General features: G+C 47.5%; 1 protein-coding gene across 5 annotated transcripts in view; it reads left to right on the forward strand.

The window, feature by feature from the left end:
* The window catches only part of PAX5 (paired box 5), a 138,871-nt gene extending 117,495 nt beyond the window's left edge, over window positions 1-21,376 (forward strand). For 4 of the 5 annotated variants that reach the window (XM_048292345.1, XM_048292349.1, XM_048292346.1 and 1 more), the window contains 2 exons: window positions 8,674-8,760; window positions 16,090-21,376. In XM_048292345.1, the coding sequence (XP_048148302.1) occupies window positions 8,674-8,760; window positions 16,090-16,166 (164 nt within the window). In that variant the 3' untranslated portion in view covers window positions 16,167-21,376. The other variant, XM_048292348.1, reaches the window with a different exon arrangement.
* Window positions 21,377-21,781: the final 405 nt, after the last annotated feature.

Here is a 21,781-nt window from a genome sequence, read left to right on the forward strand (position 1 = left end):
CTGTTCCAGTCACGGGACCAAGGGTCCTTCTGCCCGCGCAGGGAACACAAACCAACCAATGGGAACGAGGCTGAGCAGGGACAGGGAAGCCCCGTGTCTGTGCCCTCAGGGCCCCTCTCCCAGGGCTACACGGCGGGGGAGGAACCCCAACATCACAGCTTCAGATACTCTGTCTTGGCTTGTCTTGGAGGAAATTTTTTATATAGTTTTGTCATTTTGTGTTTAAAGAAAATGGGTTAAAGGCTTACTGCTCTAAGGACTCATTGTTTGTCAGGTTTTTTTTCATTTAAGATCAGCAAGTGAAGGTTTTGTTCTATGTAAGAAAAGTTTTACTTGAAAAACATTTGCAAGTGTTGTTCTTTTGCTGAAATCAATTATTTTCAATTCCATCTTCAGAAAAAGAAAAGGGCTGGGGGTGGGATATTAATTGTCTGTAAAGCATTTCCACTTTTCCATTTATTAATGCTTTTTTCACTTCTTTCCTGTGAGAATAGATTGCTGGATACAATGCCAGGTAAGTGCAGGATCACTGAGGAGAGCAGCTTCCCATTTTGATGCAGTGGACCTCAGGTGTCTTGAAAAGCAGTTTCCTTTTTTTGAAACTGCTCACTGAAGAGGTTTTCTAAAATGGCATTTTTCAGCCCCATTGGGAAACATTTCTTTTCTACTAAAGCTTCTGCCCACCATAACCCATGCCAGCCCCAGCACTATGTGAGCTCAGGGGGCTGCCATCATGCGTCACTCTGCTCAGAGTGAAGATACATCTCTTTGGGGTGGCATATGCATTGCTTACAGGAGTGGGGACAAGACAGGCATCAAGACCTGAAAGGGTTGTATTGCCATCCCAGGCTGCCAGATCTTTCCACGGGGATCTGGCTGCAGCATCCATTGCCACATGTTGGACATGTCATTCACCCTTGGCATGGTTTCTGGTAACACAATCTTGAGAAAATTCCCCAAGCCTACCCTTCAAAGATTCATCTATGAATCCCACCAGCTTGTCCTGGATGTTAGCTGGTTATCACCCTGAGTGCCTTCACTGAGACAAATTGAGCAGATCATGGAAGGCTTTTGCTAGATACAGTGTATTTCCTGCTCAGCTTCTTCCCTGGGGGACGCTGTTTCTGAAATACCTGCTTTGTTACAGTAGGGCTGTAGTTCGGTAATTTTCCCCATTTTTTGGCACTTCTGATTTTTGTAGCATGTAGACTGCTCCATCTAGAGCAGGCAAGTTACCAGCCAAGTGTGCTTGGTCTGCAGAGTAGAAAGCAGAGTGATCCATTTCCTTCTTCCTGTGGGACTTCTGCAGAAAGAGCAGGTGAAGGAGCAGGAGAAGACCTGACAGATGACTGGTGGTTAGCCTGTGGCATGTCCTGGGTTGCCACTCCCTCAGGTTATATGCAGCTGATATTTTTAGATTAGAGAAATTTATATCTCTGATCCTGCTGTTTGCTAATGAATGTTGAAATTAGGAGAAAGTCCAAGATTCAATTCAAACAAAAACCAACAATAAAAATTACTGTGGAGTTTTTTTCAAAAGTATAGTTCTTTCTTCTTTTCAAAGCTACAGTTAGTTTACTGTTGAGATTTTTGGATAAGTTTTCTCTTCTTAGTCTCACTGAACTCAATTTGGAAACTTAGTATTTCTCTGAATTTGAAAGAAAAATATTTGTTTGGAAAACAACTGATTTAAAAAAAAACAACCAAAATCTCTGACTCTCACTGAAGAATTTTGTCTGAATTGTCACAAGTTTTCAAAAATATGTTAGTGATGTGAAACATCTTTTTTTTCATGTGATATGGAGTATCAACTGAAAGGTTTTTCCCAGCTCTCCTGTTCATGGGGAAAACTTCTAAGGGAATTAGTCCTGTGAGCTTCAGAGGCAGCAGCTTCCTAGACAGGACTAAAGACTTCATTCTCTCTCACCCTAAGCCACTGCAATGGCTTGGTGTGGAGAGGAAAGTTCATTTTACTGAGGGAAAACCATGCTGTTGTTCTCTGCTGAGAGCCCAGACCCTTTTCCTGCCCTTCAGGGTTCCCCACAGTTGTGTGTCCCTCTGACTTTATGTGGGATGCTGCCTGAGCTGCTGGATCATGAAACCGTCTCTGGGGTGGTGTTGGCCCAGGGTGAGGAGAAGCTTCTCCTTTGATTAATATCCTCCAGCTCAGACAATGGCTGGCCCTGTGACAGGCAGAACTTTGATGTAACACATTTCCAGGCTGTGTTTGGATAGCTGCTGCCTCACAGAGTCAGCCGGTGATGTGTGGTGTGAATACGTGGCTCAGTGCAGTGCTTATCCCTGCTCCCCATGCAGTCAAGCATGTCTTTGCTTACCAGGGTAATGATTGTTATTGGAATTCACTGAAGAAATTTATGATCCATGTGATTACTTCCTCAAAATAAAATGATAGAAAACAAATAAAAGTCATGAGAATGTTAATTTTAAAAAGTTACAGTAAGATCCCTCAGCAGAAGGGAAATGTAGAGGTACCAGGAGGTTGAACTAGCAGGGAGATGGGTTTGTCTGCAAGAAAGCAACCTAGGGACAAATACAACAGATGATTGTTTTTAAACTTATCCAAAGCCCCCAGAAGGAGTGTTGAAGATGTTGTTGTTCTGGCCTAACTCTGCATTTTGTCCCCCAGCCTTCTGTTCTTGTCTGTTACGCAGTTGTGTTTGTTGAATACCATTTCTCCTGGTTTATTTTGATTTCCTGCCAAATGAAAGGGCTGAGTAACACATTGTCCTAAATGCTGAGCTTGATTAACAAAAAGGCCCAGTAGTGGAGACTGGTGGAGAAACCAGTGACTGCAACAGCTCTGGAAGAAGGGACGGCACAGCTGCCAGGTCATGGTCGCTCTCCCTGTTGGGTGATAGCTGGGAGCTGTCACATGGCTGTGGCAGGGAGTAAGGTGCATTGCATCACCTACATGTTGTATTAATAGCAACTGTCACATGGATAACAACCATCTGCCCCCATGTTTGGGATGGCTTCTCCCTGCCCTAAATGTTTGTGCAAAAACCTGGTATCTAAGAAAACTCAGCAAAAAGTGTCCAAACCTGTGTCTGTAGCCAGCTCTTTGTCTTGGTTTGAAAGACAGGTGCCTGCCAACGAAGGTGGGAACCTCCCTTGGAATGGAAAATACGACCTACCACCCTCCTAATTATTGTAACTTTGAAAGTATGGGGCTGTCAAGCAAAGATATGGGAAAAGGAATAACAGTGCTTCACTAGAATATATATATATTTTAAAAAAAAATATATATAGATATATAAACAAGGCAAACAGACAACAACAGCAGCAGCAACAAACAAACAAACAAAACCAGAGACCCAACAACAGCCTTCTCTTTGGCCATCAAGCCTTTCCTCTTTGGTGCAGTTACGGTCACAGCCAACAGGGGCGCTGGTGGCTCCCGGCCAGGCAGGGCGGGTGCGATGATTCTGCTGCGGCTCCAGGGGGCGCTATGGCACAAGCTCGGCCACCTTTCTCCACGGCTAATGGCAGGTGAGCCAGCGGGAGAGAGAGAGAGAAGGGGCTTCCTTTACAAACTCACAGGAAGCAGCCGGTGTCAGTGCCACTTTGGGTCACAAAATGGACTATAGCAGGAACCTCAGAGCAGCAGGTTGGAATGGCAGAGACAAGCACGCAAACCAAGTGCAGCAAAAACTCTGAAGCCATGCCAGCAGCCACAGAGGTCTGGGTGGACATGGGGTGTTGGGTTAAAGTGTAGCAAAAAGTCCAAAGCAGTGGTAGAAAACAGCAGGGCTGGCCAGTGGCAGCCAGGCTCCCGCAAGCAGCTGGGAGACGTTCCCTTGGAGATGGGGTGAGGGGGTCGGGGTCCCAGGTTTTCCCCTGAGGCACCCGAGAAGATGGTGAGGGTCCTTTCCAGTGAGATCAGGTGTTGAAAAGGTCACAGTTCAATGGCTGCTCTTATGAGCAAAGGCTCATTGAACGTAAGGAGAAGCAGTGAAGGACAGAACTCTGCAGTGGCAGCAAATTCTCCCCACGGCAGCAGCCCGTCACCAAGACCACAACCATCCCCCCTCTGATCCCGAGAGTGAGAGAGCGAGCTAGGGCCAAGCCCAGCCCCTCACCTCCAGCCAAAATCTCACAAGAGATGGTAGCAAACTGCACCCTTCCCCCTCCTCCTCCCCCAGCCACATCTTTTGTCTCTTAAGTATCATTGTTATGATCTCTGAGGCAACAAATCAGAGAAAATTCCCTGAGAGAAAGAAGAAAAAAAAAGGAAAAATCCTAACTTCCAGCACTCTTGCTGAGCTGTACTGGCTCCAGAGCATCTGATACATGAGGTCTTTTGAGACTTCAGTGTTATACTTGGAAGTGGCATATGAAACTCCTTTGCAGATTATTTGCTCAAATTCTCCATTTCAGTCCAAAAGTACCAGCAGCTGGACAATAATGTTTGACTAGTCTGCTGTGTTCTGCTGGTGTTGTCAAACAGTCCCAAGATTCATGACTGCTGTGCTTCATGGGGCTGCATCCAGGTACTCTGCGTGTTGAATGGTGTCATGCAGTGACAGTGGTCAGGCTTCTTCCATCCTGGGAAGTTTCCACACCTTGGCTGAACATGGCCTCTGTCAGAGCCAGCCTTGCTTTGAGCATCTGCTCATCCTTCTGCCTTTCTGCAGGGCAGGAAGTTTTCCATTACCCTCCTGCCCCGTGCCTAGTACTGGTGCAGGGATGCGCCTGCATCCTTCCCATTCCCTGCAGCGGCAGTTCTCTACAGCCACAGCACTGTGAAAAACATGGTGCTATTTCTTCATTCATCTCTTAGTTCTTGGGATTTTTACACTCATGCTTTTCAGTTTCTCTGCAAACCAGAAAGAAAACTTTCAGGAAGCTTACCTTAAAACTAAGAAGACTGGTAAATGTGAGTTGATAGTCCCCAGAGAAAAAATGGTGCAGAGTGGACGGTACTGTTTTGCAGCAGCAGATGGTCCATCCACCACCATCAGACTATCTCTGTCCCACCGTCTCAGGGTGGAATGCATCTCCCAGGGCTTGCCACTGGCTTTGTAGCAGCAGTGTTATTGGGAATCAGTCTTTGTTCTTTCCCCTCCTTACCTCTACTTCTGGGGCATGATGGAAGAGTCTGAGCCCTTTTGGGCTACAGCCGTATGTGGAGTGTAGAGTCAGGTTTGTGGCAAAGAGGTGAGCTAACTTTGGCAGGAATCCTTTGTTTTGTGTCTTTGTGTTTCAGCGAGGTGGGAACTACTGAGGAGGAGGCTTACCATTTCACATGAAGGAGGGATGTGTCTGATTCCCACCCTTTCCTCATGCTGCGGGCAGGCACTGTGCTCATGTGCGCTACATGCTGCACGGGTGTGCATCCTTGGATGGCTGATCCGTAGTGTTTGTTTTTGAATGGGGCGAGGGCTGTCTGCTAAGAAGTGCTGTCAAGAAGTGTAGCTGATGGGCCTTGGAATATCTGGTGGAATTTGTGAGGCAGTCATGCAGTGTTCATTCATCTAGCTTACTTTCACTTACAACTGTACCATTTGTCTGCCCAAGCCCTGTGGTGGTAATAACAGGTCTTGAGATTTTCTCCCCCACTTCTCCTTTTCCCCTCCCTTCTTTGGTGTTTCTTTTTCCTCTCATTTTCCTTCTTGCCCTCCTTCCCTCTCTCTCTCTCTCTCTCTCTCTGTCCCCCCTCCCCATCCCCCACCCTCCCCCCGGCAAGGCTGATGGATATGCAGAGTATGTTAAGAAGCAAGCAATACTGTCACGGAGCTGATGGTGCTCAGTGACTCCTCGAGCTTCTGGCTGGTCTGTACTGCAGGAGCTTGACACCCTGACCACTGAGGCATAAAAAACAGAGAATTGGAAGCCTCAGCCTGACAGGCACTGGAGCATCCCCCAGAGAGGGTCCACGATGTGTGTCTGTGTGTGAGTGTGGGGAGGAGGGCAGTGGGGATGGTGGGGGAGGAGGGCAAGACAGGAGAGGATGAAACAATGAAATGTCAGCCCATTCCCACCCACAGCCCCGCTGCAGTACTGATAAATGTTTGGAAAGCACTGCTGCCCACTCCATGGCGTGCACAGCATCAGCATGGAATGGACTGAGTCTGTGCAGGTCCAGGAAAACAGGAGAGGGGAGGGAGAGAGGGATGGAAGGAGGGAGGAAGGGATCAAGGGAGAGGAGGAGGGTGGTGGAACAGCTGAAAATGAGGTGTTGTCCAAGGGAAGAATGCTCCCCATTCCGATACAGCTCTTGCAGGCATGCGACAACTCACTGTGAGCTTTATTTCAAGCCTGGGGTGCTCCTGGTGCACGAAGGACAGGACAAGCTCTTCTGTGCACTCCATGCAAACAGCCCACAACAGGGATCTGGGTCTGTCCTGCTATCCTGTCCACTTTGTCCTTGTGTCCATGCACTGCACAGCTCTCGGGGAAGATGTAGCAGCAAGACTCACTCCCATCTACTTTTGTGTGTCATGTCGGTCAGACAGCACAGCTGTTTTGCACAACTAAACCAGGGCTAAATCTTCTAAAATCTCACTTCCCTGTGATGAGGAAGAAATGCAACCCCTGGGGGAGGTGGTGTGTGACAGCCTTCCTGTGGAAGAGGCACCCACAGGGTGAAAGGATTTCTGTGTGCCACACATTGGCAGGAGAATCTGAGCATGATGTTTCAGGACTGGAAAACATTGTGCCTCTCACAAGTGAAGTTCCCAGAGAGACTGATGCCTGTGTGCTTTGCAGGCTCGGGCAAACACCAGAAACACAGAGCTGATCAAGAGATGAGCGGGAAGCCAAGGGGCTATAACAGCCAGGAACAATCAGGGAGGACTCTGGGTGAGACAACAGCCTCAGCTGTAGTGATGCAGAGGCAGAAAGGACCAGAGAGAAGCTGCTGTGTCCTGCAGGAGAGAGATGGATCCCTGACTGGCAGAAGGCAATGGGGATGCTCTTGGCAGTGGCTGCAGTATGTTGAGTGGCTCCTAAAGTCTCTTTCAGCATTGTCAACTTTGCTGTGCCTTACTCTTTTTTGGATGAGCACTCTGACTTCAAGCACTGAAGTCATCTATCATCCATAGGGACAGGAGCAGAGAAGAATTGTAGGTACTCTGTACTTCCCTGGGAAGAAAGGTTTGAAACAGCTCCATTTTTCCTGGCTCATGGTGAATTAATGCCATTGCTTAGAGGCATAAGGAAAACCCACTCTGAACTTGTGAAGAATTGTGGTTGGCACAGAAAGGTGTGGTGAGTGTGGAAGTGCTTCCTGCTGCAGACTTTGAACCTTCTCTCTGTGGAAGCTGTGTTGGGGAAAGAGAGTAGGTTGATCTTGGTAAGTGCAGTCACATGGATCAGAAGGGCTGCAGAAAAGAAACACGGAAGGGATGCTAACAGAGACTTCCTGTAGCAGACTGGTGATGGGCTGGTCCTGCTGTCAACACATTTAGTCTGCTCATCTTGTGATACAGGTGGAGAGGCAGACTTGTTTTCACTGAAGTAGAATCATGTGGAGATCAAGCCATCCTGGACCTGAGCCTATGTTTTGGTGACCAGAACATCATCCCCTCTTCCCTGGGGCCAGTGTCCCAGCAACTGGCCTAAACCATGGCCACTCACTGGCCAGGGGACCCAGATGTGGTCCCCAGGTTGGGTCTATGGATTGTATGGGACGGGGTGCTAAGGCTGAGATGCTCAGGACATGGTGTCAGAGGTCCACTGCCTAGCTGGGATTATGGCAGCTTCTGGGTCTGGGGTTGTGGCTATGCCAATGCCAAGGAGGAAAGCAGGCAAAGGTCATGGCAAGCATCTGCTGTGGCCTGTCAGCCCTCACCTCTTGCCTTAGGAAACATACCCTTTCTCTCACAGTGCTGTGCTCTGCTGTGCTGTGGGTTTATGTATTTGTGTGTGGAAGAGGGAGAAGGGAAGGAAGAAGAAAGAGAGAGAGGATGAAAGCTGTAATTCAAGGAGTATTTCCTAATAAAACAGCAGCAGTGTTGGTATTTGCGTGGTGGAGGGGCCAGGTCAGAGCCCCATGATGCAAGGCTCTGTCCTGAAGAGCTTGCAGCTGAAGTATGAAGCAGGTGACATGTGAAGAGAACAAACAGATGGGAAGAGCGGGAGCTGATGAGGAGATAAATAGCCATAATTTTTCAAACCTTCTTTGTGCCTTTGTCTGGAGGGTTCAAATCCATCTGAAACTGATGCAAACATCCCACTCCTTGGATTACAGTGTTGGACAAATATCTGGGACCATGACCATGTTCTCCATTAAGGGTATCCAATATCTAGAAACTGGCTGGCTCATCTTCTCCTGCAGCAGAGACTGTATCTGAACAGCCCTGTCCTTGTATTGTATTTCTCATCCTGAGTCCTGTAGGGCCGGAGAAGCAAAGGCCAGCCCCATCAGTGTGTCCCAGAGGCTTCTCCATCCCTCCTTGTTTCCGTGCTCCTGTAGCAACTTCAGGAGGCCTGGACTGCAGCACAAAAAAGACACATAAAAGATGGCTGCACCCGTTTAATTAATAATTTGCCCACCCATATTCCCCTTCCTCAAGGCAGAGTGTCCAGGAGTGCTTTTACTGTGGCCGCCCGTGGAGCACAGCACACACTGGAGAACCCATTTACCCCAGAATGGTAACTGTCATCTCAAATCAAATGACCTTTTATTCTGTCCTTGTCTCTTTAACTTAGGGAGCGAGTTTTCTGGGACCCCATACAGCCACCCACAATATTCAACATACAATGACTCCTGGAGGTTTCCCAACCCTGGACTGCTGGGTAAGTGGTTGCCCCTGTCTTGAGAGATCAGTGCAAGGTATACAGTGTTTGTCCAGCCCTGAGGTGGGCAGAATGTGTGTCCCAGCTTGTCCTCAGTCCCAATGCTTAGACCCAGAATGGGACTGCAGGTCTCCACTGGGGTGCATGATTGCTCTTGGTTCACTCGCCCTGGCCCAAACGTCTTGTCTTCCTGCTTCTGATAAATTCCTTCCAGAGACATAGGGTACTGCCGGAAAGCAGGACCACCATTTCTTTGAGGGTAAGGGGTCCTGTTCAGACAAAACTTGTGGTGCCAGTTTGCTTACAGCCAGTTGTAAGCTGCACTGCTTCCCATGCCATTGCTGCTTGTGCGTGCATGTGCTTTGCATTTATTCCTGATCTAGTGTTATGTTTGCTCCCCAGTTGTGTGTATGCCCACTCCATCTCTCCTCAGCAAGAGACCACTGGTGCAGCCTCACTGATGCCAGCATGGTCCCTATGAGCAATGGGAGACAGAAGCCCTGTAACTCCTGCAGGATCATGGCCCTCATGTGAAGGATAAACATAATCCATTTTACACCCCTGTCAAAAGCTGGCCCACTTTGACCTTATATACATGTAGCATGCAGTAATTAGAATTTTTCTCTGCATAATTTGCATGGATGAGGTAAGTAAAATACCAATTAATTGTCATCTCTCAACACAGGAGTAGCATGCCTTAGAGATTTCCAGATTTATGGATGACAGGGCTGTTATATGTGACCTCCAGCAGCGAAATAATTTTGAATTTTTGTCGTACTTTTTTCATCCAGTTTCTTTGTTTTAAGTAATTGAGTCCCCATATAATTGAGCCACCCAGGCTGTATTCATCATGGTTCTTGTCCTTAAACAAATCCTTTGGGAGCAATAGACAGCCTCTGCTTCTCATGCCATGGTGCTGGTATAATGCTGCTATTTGCTGTGCCACATTTAAGGGTTTGTTAGTGCTTCCATCATAAATCAACAGACAGATCTTCAGCTAATATGGATGGGCATAGCTGCACAAAGCCAGGGGAGTCCCCGTGTTCAAACCCACTGTTTCCATGGCCACAGCCAGAGGCGCTGGCAGATTTTTGGTTGAGCAGCATGGGGAAGATGCTTTTGCCAGAGGCGAGAGCACACACCATGCTTTCTTCATTTCTCATTCTGCAACTCCTTTTGAATCAGGAGAGATGCTTCAGCAATACTCTGCATCATGGATAGGCCTGGGAAGCCAGATTTTGTGTGACTTCTAAAATTTTCCTTCTAAACTGTTAAAGAAACTGGCATGATACTGAAAATAAATGACAACCCAGCCCTTACCCTGCCCTTCTGCATGAAGACAGGGCTTTTGGAGAGGCTCCTGGGCTGTTTACTGTTTATCCTGCCTATGGGTATCCACCTCCATGAGAAGGGTGTGCACACTATCCGGAGCCATTCCAAAGCCATTCCTGAGCTCTGTGCCACCACACAGGGATGGGCAGTGGCCCTTTGATTCTGTCAGCAGCAGGTTGCACCCATGGCCTGCTCAGCTCTTTATTTGAGGTTATGGGCCTGTACTAGCTCTAAGCATGCTGTCCAGGGTGCTGGGCAAGGTAGGTCCCTGTGATGACCTGAGGATGCTGGAGATGGGTAGGTCTGGGTCAGCAAAAGACTTTAAAGCAGAGGCTGATCATGAGACAACCACTTGCTGCCAGAACCTTTTACCTGTGCCATTCCCTTTTTTCTGCATTTATCCTCTTTTTCTCATTTCCTTTTTGGATCATGCATTTTGGGGGCAAATTCTGACTCATCTTCAACATATGAGCAGTTGTGGGTATAACATGCTCCTCACAGCAAAGCTCGTTTTCAGGCTAGTGAGGATTTCTTCAGCAATATTTACTCAGCAGCATGCTGTGAACGTGTGTTTAAATGAGGCAAGGGTAAAAAGAATCAGAGACGATCATATTTTTTCAGAAACTTCAGCTTTCTTGAGATTGAAGTGTTTCATGCTATAATGTCAATGGTGATTATTTTTCTTCTTTTTTTTCTGTTGGAAAATGTTAAAATATATAATATTGGCTTCCTTATTTTTGTCCTCTTCATTATACTTTGTTTCAGCATTAAAAAAAAAAAAAAAGAAATGGGAATTTTTATTCTGCAGCAAGTCCTAAAGATGAACTTACCATTTCAGTTCAGTCTGGTCACAGAACTGGGGGGGACTGGAGTTTCCTGGAGAGGGAGTCCCCTTGTCTGACCAATGGTAGGTCCAAGTAAAGTGGTATGATCTGATCAAGAATGTGTTTGCAATCAGCTACAGTCTATGGGAGAGATGTCTGTTATGCCTTGCAGAGATCCCTCTTATCCACAGCTCTGCCTTTGTCACTGGAAGCCTGATCCTGCAATCCCTTCTCCCTAGTGCCTGCTAATCCCACTGGTAGTTTAGGTCAAGCAGGAGTCTGTGGCAGAAACTTTAAAACCTGCCCCAAGTCTCCCTGCACACCCAGAAGGTGCTGTGTGATGAGCCTGGGCACACGCAGTGGAGAATAGGTTAATTTGAACTATATCCAGGATGCTTCCACTCCTCTCAGGAGTATACGTGAGTGCATTTAGTAATTCTCTCCTGAGAACAAGCTCTGGCAGTATCAGGCTCAGAGCAGAAGCCTTGACAAAATTAATCAGGACTGGTACATTGCCTGACACAGTTTGTTTTACAAAGTCCTGCTCCTTTCACTAAGATGCAAGTGTAATACTGTAAGCACTTAGCAGCGCCTACATTCAATTAATTCCCTGTACTGGCAAGGAAGAATTGCAGCACAGCAATCACATAAGGCTGAGACCTGTGAAAGAGGAGCTAAAAGGAGAGATGCCATGATTTGCAAGTGGCTGGAGGAAAGGATACTTGGATTGAAAAATTATATGTGGGGGAGAGTAAAGAGAGAGAGATAAGAATGGTGAGAAAGCTTTGGTTTTTAGTCCCCAGTCTCTGTCCTGTATGTGTGGAGCAGCAGGGAGGGGTGTGAGGTGGTGTCTTCAGCGGAAGGCAGAACCATATTCATGGCATGTAGACACTGGGAATTGGCTGTCTGGCCTCAGCAAAGCACCAGCTACTCACCATTACCCCACTGTCTGCTCTGCCCTTGGTTCGGTGCTCCTCACTTCTCTGCACCAGGCACCATGCCTCTTCTGCTCCAGCTGTCCTGAAACCAGTGCAGACAGGGGACTGTGCTCCCTCCTATCTGGGGCAGTCTCAAATGCTGTGCCCCACGGCTCTTGGGGAAGAGCAGACAATCCAGCCATGGTCCTCCAGAATGGTCAACAGAAGCAGGGACTGAAGAAGTCAGTTATCTGCTGCAGCTTTGCAGCATCTTCATACTCTTGCATCCTGCATCAGCCCTGGTGGCACCCACACCTCTCTCGGTGTCAGAGACATGACAGACTTGGCTGTGGGGGATAACTCAGTCCCACCTCGGCTGCAGAAAGAGTGAGGACAGGCCCCAAGTTCCTGGAGGAATGTGCTGGGAAGAGGACATAAACCCTGACCACTTGTGTGGTGTGGCTTAGTGGCTGAAGTAGGTGTCTCCATCTCAAAGGCAGACAAAGAGATGAGGGAAGGAACATCTTTTTCCTTTCTTTTTTCACCACATTGTCCTGCAAAGGATCTGCAAGCAGCACAGGGCAGGGATGCACACGGAGGCACATGCATGGGCGCACGGGAGGCAAACGTGCATGTCTTGGGCTGTTACTGTCGGCACATACTGGTGCACATAACCATAGGATCAGCTCAACACGTGCATGCTAAGGGCAGATAACAGCAACACTGTCTAATGAAGAAAAATTAGTTTTGTGCTGGCTTGTAGCTTTTGGCTCAGTCCTGCTCACTGTGGGTTCTGTTTAATGCAGTGTCCCCGCACACACGCAGATGTGGTCCCTGTGCGCTGCTTGGGAGGGTTTGGCTGCGGTGCCGTGTCTGCCAGTGCTGGCATGGCATCATGCAAGGGCAGGGCTAGGAGCCTCTCAATTAGGATTAGATTCAATTTCTCTGTGGGATTCTGTGGAAAGATTAGAGAACAAGTAGGCACTAGAAATGACTGTGTCAAGAAATAAATTGATGATAGTATGAATTAGAAAGGAAAAATGACAGAAGGATGGACTAGTCTGTTCTGGATGGGGGCATGATGACAGGAAGAGTGAGTGCTTTCATTTTTCACTTTAAATACAAGTTTCTTTGATTGCACAGCTGAAAGGCAAACTGGCAAAATCTAACTTGAGAGAAATGTAAGGCCTTTGGAATGCATGGGAGAAATACTGGGCTTTTTGTAGCTGCACTGAGTCAGAACAGCAGTGGAGGAAGAGAGAGTGGGAAAACAAAGGCTCTGACCCATAGAAGACCCCATTTACCCCAAAACCTCAGAAAGCACTGCATCCAGCTCTGGTGGGACCCACACACTGCTCCATGAGTTAGAGTGAAATTGTTTGGTGCCTCCTGTGTATTTTTCACCCCTCTGCCTGAGCTGAGCTGCCGTGGCTAGTGCTAGTGCTGCTGCCAGTGGGGACTGGGATCTCTGCTGACCACCACCACTGCCTGCTTCACACTGACCTCCTGGTGCTGTGATGGGTGAGGACAGCAGGTTCACCTGGCTCTTCACTGGCCTGTGAGCTGTTTTATGTCAAGGTACTGCCTGCCCTGCAGTGCAAAATGATCCCCAAGGACATCCAGGCAGCTGGATTGGCCATGAGGGGACATGGGCCATCAAACTGGGCACCCGCAAGAGGGCAGCCCCCACAGGGCATCCCGAAAACCCCAGCTAGACATGGCATGCACATTTCAAAGTCTGGTGAACTGTTAACTTTTGCCTTTACTCATTGAAGACTGGCCAGTTTGACCAGGGAAGGCTTCTGTGCTTTCCATGGATTGAGTTTGGCTGGAATACTAAGTATACAGCATTTAATTTTGGGCTACCCATGAGAATGGTTTTCACTGTCCTTGTGAAGCTTTCCAGTATTGTCTGGGAAATATAGTTCCTGAGGCTGGGGCTTGTTAACCTGATGTCAGTTACCTGGAAGAAGGCTATCTGTCCAGCCCAGGATAGCGGCTGTGGTGCCCTCAGCAGGTAACAAAAGACTACACTTGTGCAAATGTAAATGGAATGATGACCTGCTGAAGGGTTCTGCTTTACCACCATTAGCTATGGCTTAAAATTTCTTACCTTTTAGTAAGTAAACCTAGGTTGGATTGGCTCCTGCCTAGGAGTTTGTGTACAGACATCTTTGCAAATGCTTGTCCTGGCCAGTGATTTCATGCACTCCCTTGTATTATTCTTGTGTATGGTAAAACTATCTTTCTAGACAGCTAGGACCACACTCCTGAAGATTGCTTTACCTTGTTTAAACCCAGCCCTTTGCAGTGGGTTTTTCTGATTTTGGACCATCCTTAGTCACTAAGGATGGCACTGAGGACATCACAGACCCACATGCTGTGTACAAGCTCCTGTTTTGCCACAGCACTGTGCAGAAGACACATTCCAGTAGCCAAAGTCCTCTGTTTCTGACCTCTCAGGGTTGCAGCAGCAAAGTACCACATGCTGTGGTAGAACACTGATCATGACAAAGAAGTTTTCTTCTCTGACTGACTGTGCTGAGCAGTGCATTGCACATACTGTGCAATAGCAAATGCTGCCTGTGCTGTTTTTTTCATGCATCAGCTTGTGCTCTCTTGGAAATGAAAAGCTGGAGGCTCGTGATGAAGCCTGAGCTGATCTCCTGATGTGGCACTCTGGACAAAAGCAGCCTAGAAGGAGCAGCTGGGCTTGCCTGTCAGATTGATCCTGTTGGACCCACAGCAGTGAGGTAGCCCCGCATTTTGCCAATGGTTAAGAGTGACTTTCCATGAGCTTTCTCCTAAGAGTCTGGCTCTGTGATTCTCACTCTGTGCCTGTGATTTTGAATGAGCAGCCCTCAAGTAATCACTCAGGTCATTTTGGAGTGAACAACAAAGCATTCATCTGTAGCTGTACAACAAGAGGAGATGCCAGGAGGTTCTCCAGCCTCCCAGAGGTAGAGGCTTTTGGTGCAGCACAGAGCGTGTTACCAACAGCACCTGGCATGCCAGCTGGGTTCTCCTTCCAGCTCCAGAGGGTGTATAGGGCCATGGTGGTGGAACAGGTGGGGCACTGCCACGCTCAGGCTATGCCCAGGGCCTGGGCAACCACTGGACCTGCAGGAACAGGGTTTGCTAGAGTCTGGGATGGGAAGTGAACTCCTAATAATGCACCTTTGGCTTCACTGCCATTGATGCTTTCCTAAAGTGTTCACAGTCTCCCCTGAGCTCTGGTGGAATCACCTTTTCTGGTGGGATCAGCTCCTGTTCCTTACTGAAGCAGCAAAAGTCACTGCATCTGCAGCAAAAGTCACATCCAGGGCTTTGAAGACCCTTGACCATGTCTGACAGACTGCTGCTTCATCTGTGTTGAAGGCAGGAAGCTTAAGATGGAAGGCAGCTCTCAGACAGGGCCTCTCATGAAAACAAACCCTGCAGCCCTGACTAATCCAGAACTGTTCCTCACATTGGCTCTTTGTTGCTCATCCAAACCTGCCTGGTGGTCTCAGATGCATGTGTCTGTGTCCTTCCAAGGGGGTTCTTCCACACTGTGATATGCCTTACATCCCATTCATGTGAAACTGGTGACTTGCAGACCAAACTGGTAGCACCTCGAAGGGAGGAAACTCCCTTTTTAGGATGGATCAGAGTTGGTTTCATTGCAGGTGTGCTTGGAAGGTTTCTTAAAACTGATGCTGGCTGGACAGATTGGTATCTCTCTAGATACAAATCAAAGACTCTTCCTCATTCAAGCAAACAGTCCAGGTTCCTGGTGATCCTTGGGTTATCATCCTATCTACCAGTGCTTAGCCCTGCAGAACAGAAAATTGCCACCAATATTTTTCAGGCCTTTTCTTGGTAAACAAGTGCTTTCAATGAAATCTTTTGAATGCTTTGGCATTCAACCTTCTCTCCTCCTTTCAAAAGGAGGGAGAAAAATCAAAGAAATCAGAGTATGGTGGTATGTTGGGGTTGAAATATCTTGATTTTCCATTCGGAAAAGTAATTAACTATTTTTGGTGAAATAAATGATGTTTTGAGTGAAGGAAAGGAAGAAGGTGTCAAACAGCAAGCAGCAATGCAAAGCAGTGGTAGCCTCCCTCGCATGCAGAATGCACGAATGCAATTTTTATTCTATTTACCAGCCTTTATTGAAGCTTTGGCTGGAGAGCTCTCTGACACCCATTGTCAGAACACTGCAAACTGGCACCTTTCCACCTTTGTCTTCCTCACAGTGGTCTCATCTCTCACAGGCTCCCCCTACTACTACAGCGCCACAGCCCGTGGGGCAGCTGCACCAGCCGCTGCTGCTGCCTATGACCGCCACTGACGCCGGAGCTCATGGCATCGGCACTGACAGCACGCACGTCTGGGACAACTATGACGAGTCATCTTGCTGCCACCATGCCAGCCACTCCAAAAGGGAAGGAGAAAGTACCTAGTAGGAACATGATAATTGAAATTTTGCTCTTTAAATTTGCTGAACTGATTGTTCTATTCATAAATCTGGTTGGGTCTTGAATCAAACAGAGAAACAGGAGGAAGTGGTTCTCCTGAAGCTCTGTGTGGTCAAAAATGCGTGGTAGCTTCATGTTCTTTGCAGCCAGCTGGCTACTGCTTTAATCGCCTGCGGGTGCCATCATGGCTGTATCTGGGGATAAGGAAGAGGTGTGAGCAGCTCCCCTTGGGACAGCTCCCTCTTGCTGCACACTGAAACAGGCTGTGAGACTCAAGGCAATTTTCTTTCCTTCTTCGTTCTTTTGGTTGGGGTTTTTTTTTGTTGTTGTTTTTGTTTTGGGGGTTTTTTTGTGTGTGTGGCAAAGAGAAAATCAGTCTCCTCAATTTTACATTACACAACCACACCACTGTAAATATTTGCTTGTTTGTATTACTGTAAGAGTAGCTTAAGCATAAACAGCAACATTGTACAAGTATGAACTCAAAACACATCCAAAAGTGTGTTTTGAAACTGGTGCACTGATTCAAAGAACTCAGTAAGCTTTAAGCAACTTTGAACCAGGTTAACACTCATTGTGGCTGTATTTTGGGCTGATGTAGTTTCTATATAGAGCATCCTATTTGACAGTTGTGTGTGATCATGCTATATGCTGGTATCAAACACATGAGCAACTGAAAGACATAGGCAATTTTGTGATATTTTACTGCTTAATATTCATTTATGTTCATTTGTCATCATACTAAACACTGGAACAAATTCACTGGTTTCAAGTTAAGCAGCATCCAGGAAGGAATTCCTAAATAACAGTTGAGACCTTGTGTATATCTCTATAGATTGTGTGCTATATCCCAGTCATGAAAACCCTGAGAGGAAGGCAGAGAAATACCATGGTTATGATTTTTGTTAAGTGCATGTACTGAGTGGGGTGTACCAGGCATGAGGGCAGCTGTACTCACTTTCCAAGCCAAGCTGGAGGGGAAAGTGCTTGTTTCGTGGTGTCTGTACATTTCTGTGAAGGCATTGCAGATTCCAGCACTGTAGTCCAGATGTTTTGCCCTGCTAATTCCATATTTCTTCCCTCCTACTTGAATAGGAAGCACTAATAGTCACATGTTTCAATGTGCACCTTGGGGGGGGGGCTAAATTAAGAGAGCAGAGCAGCTACAAATGACCTGCTAAGCAGCTACACCAATCACTGCCTCTCCATGGAGCCAGGAGAACTGCTGATCTCTCCCCAAAGTCTCCCCCTACCCAAACCAAGGCACAGACAAACTCAGCCACATAAGGATGATGGGCATGACCCCATCCCTTCCCTCCTGAGGGCAGTGGAGAAGCTCCCTGGTCCTGATGAGATGAAGATCTGGCTGTAGCCTCCTTACTCCCGACCCAACCATTCTCATCCACCCAGAGCTGCATGGGCTCTGCTGAGGGGTCCTGTTGGTGCTTGCCTGCAGAAGAAAGGTTGCTGGTGTCAAACCTGAGATGCAGTCCTGTGGATGAACATTCAAGCAGGTATTCACCAGCTTCCAGCTGTACAAGCATTTCTCTGGCAGCTGAGTTAACACTATTCTCTCTCCTCCCTTCTCATCTCATCACTTGTGCTGCATATCTGTAGTGGCAACTGATCTGCTGAGAAATTCCCTCTGCCACTCCAGTGGCATCTTCTCATGGTATGGAAATGCAGCCATCCCTTCCAAGTTTCCAGGGCAGATGTGTTCCAGTCCTCAGCAGCCACAGAGATATCTAGGTCCCACCAGCTCAGTGACATTTCAGTGTGATGTTCACAGATGTCATCAGGAATTTTAGCCAGAGTCTTTCAAACTGTGCCCCTAACCCAGAAATAAGTTTTGTGACAAACTTATCAGTGAGATGAGTGCCAGTTTTAATCTTTCAGCACTTAATAATTGTTACACACCTGTTTGTAACAAAAGGAACCTTCTGGAGCCCTACTTTGGGTTCATACCTATCTGAGTACCCCATGATTGCTTGCACCGCTTGGACAATACTGGAAAGGGCATTTCTGTCCCTGGGACCACATGCAAGAGCCTGGCCAAGGGGTGTGCATTGTCTCCACTCTGAGCACGTGCACCTTCTCTGGGAGCTCAGGAAGGGATACAGCTGTCCAGTGCCTTTGCTGGAGATGAGAAACAAGGGTTGGCTGCTGGTGTTGCATCTGGAGCAGAGGTGTGCTGAGTTACACCAGCTGTTGGGACACCATCAGGCTTGGCTAAAAAAAGTCTGTGTGCCCAGAGAGGGAACTGCAGCTCATTGGCATGTGAGTCCTTCACCCACTCTGCCTACTCTCCTGCAACCACATTACTTTTACTTGTTTCCTCAGCAGCATGAATTGTGTGACGTACATTAATTCAGATAACATTGAGAAGACCAAACATGAGATTTCAGCAGATGTTAGCATAGTCATGCCAGAAGTGCTTGTATCTGGTCTGGGGACTTAGGCAGGACATGACAGGTGTGCTTCCTCCAAATGGAATGGATGTGTGGATGCCACTGGCTGAAGTGACCCAAAGTGCTCAGGCCTGACTGGCCTCAAGGCTTTCATCAGGACTCCCTGAGGGCAGCCCTTGGCCTGTCAGCCATGGTGGCATGATAGCCTCCATCCCAGGAACTCTGTGGTGCACAGGCAGCTGCTGAGGGGAAACCCAAAACTCCCACCCTTGCAAATGCGAAGAGACTTGTGCCTGACCCATTTCCCAGTACGTGGCAGCCATGGCACTCACATCTGCTGGGACATCTTTCTGTCACAAACAGCCGGTAAGAGTTAGACCATGGAGTATTCATACCATGCTGCTGGAAAAGGCACTTCTTGACAGTACGTTCTGTTTTTGAGAAAATTTCACCTGAGATTTACAAACTGCTTTCCTCAGGAAGACTTTCTGTCCATAGTCTTCATTGTGGGAATCCTCCTCCTTGGGAACCATCTCTGAAAGGCACTGTTGGTAGAAGGCGGTCATCTGGAGTTGATGGAGGATTGCCTGCCTCCATCTATCCTCTGTGGCCTCACTGTTTCATGGGGAAGGTGTTAGTGGGTGAGGTGGAGACGGGAAGCAAATGATCCTTTGGGGCTGCAAGGAGGGGAAAGAGCCAGCCCAGTGCTGGGTTTTGGGTGCCCTGCTAATCCTTTACTCAGGTGGGATGCCCTGTAGAGCAGTGAATCATTATTAAACCCATGTGGAAAACAACCCCATGAAGTGCCTTCAGGCAGTTTCAGCACCAAACTCTGTAATACACTTGGTTAGATGGAGGGTTTTCCAGTACTTGACACTCCAGCAATAATTTTATCAAATACGTTGCTGATACAGGCTAAGAAATGAAATCTGAGAGGTGGAGAGAGACAAAGCTGCTGCAAGACTAAATCAGTGGAGGCCAGAGCCAGGATTGCATGAGCTGATTTGTTGAGGAAACCTTCAGTTAAATGCTGTCAGACTGTGACTATAAAGAAGACAAAAAATGTTGTGGACACGGAGTTTGTGTAGCATCTGTGTCTGAAGGCTCAGTTATGGAGATATTATTGTTAGGCACCTCTACTGACTGCAGAGCTCTGGATGTCTCAGGACCGGATCAACAGATAAAAAGCTTTGTTTGATCACTGTTAAATTAGAAAAACTCTTGGGGCTCTGTGGTCATGGGGCCAGAGAGTGTTTGTTCATTCCATGATGTCTGAGAAGTTCTCTCATTAGACTGGCAGGTGTTGGGACAACATCGGTGCTTGAGGCACTTGGGAGAGATATAGTGAGGAAAGAAACAGCACCAGGGTACATGGAGCTCACAGTCTGTCACCCCTCCTTGACTGCCTGTGACTGAGCCCTCTCGGTGCTGTAGTGTGAGGGCCACGCAGTGGGAGAGAGCAGCATGGTGGGTGAGGGAGCTGTGATGGGCTCACTGTGGCAGGTCCTAGCAACTACTGGATGTTGATAAGTGCTTTGCCATGCTGGTCTTAAGATAATGGGGTTATATTCCTATTCTTCTTTTTCTTTAATTTATGTATTTTACACATCCTTCAGTATGGAGGAGAGAGGAAGCCATGTTATGGTCTTGCTTATTTCCAGATGCGGGTACCCATAGCTTCAAGAGCTGTGGCCTGTAGCAGAGTCAACGTGTAGCTGTCACTGGCTGCAACATGGCTCTGACCAAGTGTCCTTCCCGGTACTGCACTTTTTTCTGCATGCATGTGCCACTGGGAAGCATGAGGTCACAGGCACATGAGGTAGCACAGCACTAGGCTGACCCACCCCATGGCTCTGTCCCAGCAGACTCTGGAAAAACCTGGTTTTTCTTCTGGATTCATTGATGAAATGTTAGAGGATCAACAGCTCTTGGCTAATGTTCCCTGCAGTCTCACTAAGTGTGCAACTGATCGTCCTACATGGGTGTTGTTAGGCAGGGCCAGGTCAGGCAGCCTGCACTGACAGAGGCACTGGGCACACGTTCTGAGCCGCAGCCACTGCCACTCCGCTCTGGAGATAGAGAGCTCAGTAGCAGCACAAGGCTGGGGATGCCATCTACAAAGCCCTGTAGTTCCTCAGACCTGCTCTTGTCACAGGTACATGTTACTACAGCATGAGAAACAAAATTATCTGAAAGGATCAAAACCAGTTAGTGTTCTTTTTCTGGTGGAGCTAATGAGACTTGACATGCAAACACTGAGTGAAAACCGTGTCAGAGTGATGCCCTGATTGCTCATCTTGGCATCACAGCTGGCATAGGTGTCAGCTCCAGCAGTGGCCTCACTCACAAGTCCTGTGAAAGGCTCACAGAATGCAGGAGCTCCAGGGTGGGAGCCAGACTGAAAGGACTGAGCTGGACACAGCTGCAGCATTGCTGGGTGGGCAGGCATGCCTGTAGGGATTGCTGTCTACACACTTGTATGTTTGGACACACTTGAGTATCTTAGAAGCTTGTGGGGGTTGTGGAGAGGGGGACCCTAGTCCTGCATTAGCCCCAGGCACCACCCAGCCAGACCTCTGTGTCCAAAGTCTCTGGCTCTGCCCTGTTCAAATAAGGTGGGAAAAATGGCCAGTGGGCATTTAGACCTGCCTTTCCCTTTGCTCAGCCTCCTGTGGGAAAAAAATCTTGTCCTGGTTTTTCACTTCGTAGTGGCCTTTGTACATTCCAAAATTATAGAAACTCATTTCATTGCAAATGGAATTCCTTTCCAAGAAAAAAAAAAGAACGACCTTTTTTTTCTTACAAACTACTCTGTATTAGGGACTTTTATCAAAGAAATACATATCTGTTGTATCCACCAAAGTCTGCAATGCCTGCATTGAACCTTACTTCTTTAAAAAGAGAGGAAAAAGAAAGAGATGGAGAAAAAGAAAAGCCGCCTCACCTTGAAAAATACATACAAACAAAAAAATAACTTAAAAAAAATCATAAAAATAACTGTTGAATTGCCTTTGAAAGTAGGGGATAACATCTGTTGCAAAACAGATGAAAAAATGCTTCTTAAAATGTGTATGTTTTGT

Source organism: Corvus hawaiiensis, chromosome Z (assembly GCF_020740725.1).
Source record: "Corvus hawaiiensis isolate bCorHaw1 chromosome Z, bCorHaw1.pri.cur, whole genome shotgun sequence".
Classification (NCBI taxonomy): Eukaryota; Metazoa; Chordata; class Aves; order Passeriformes; family Corvidae; genus Corvus; species Corvus hawaiiensis.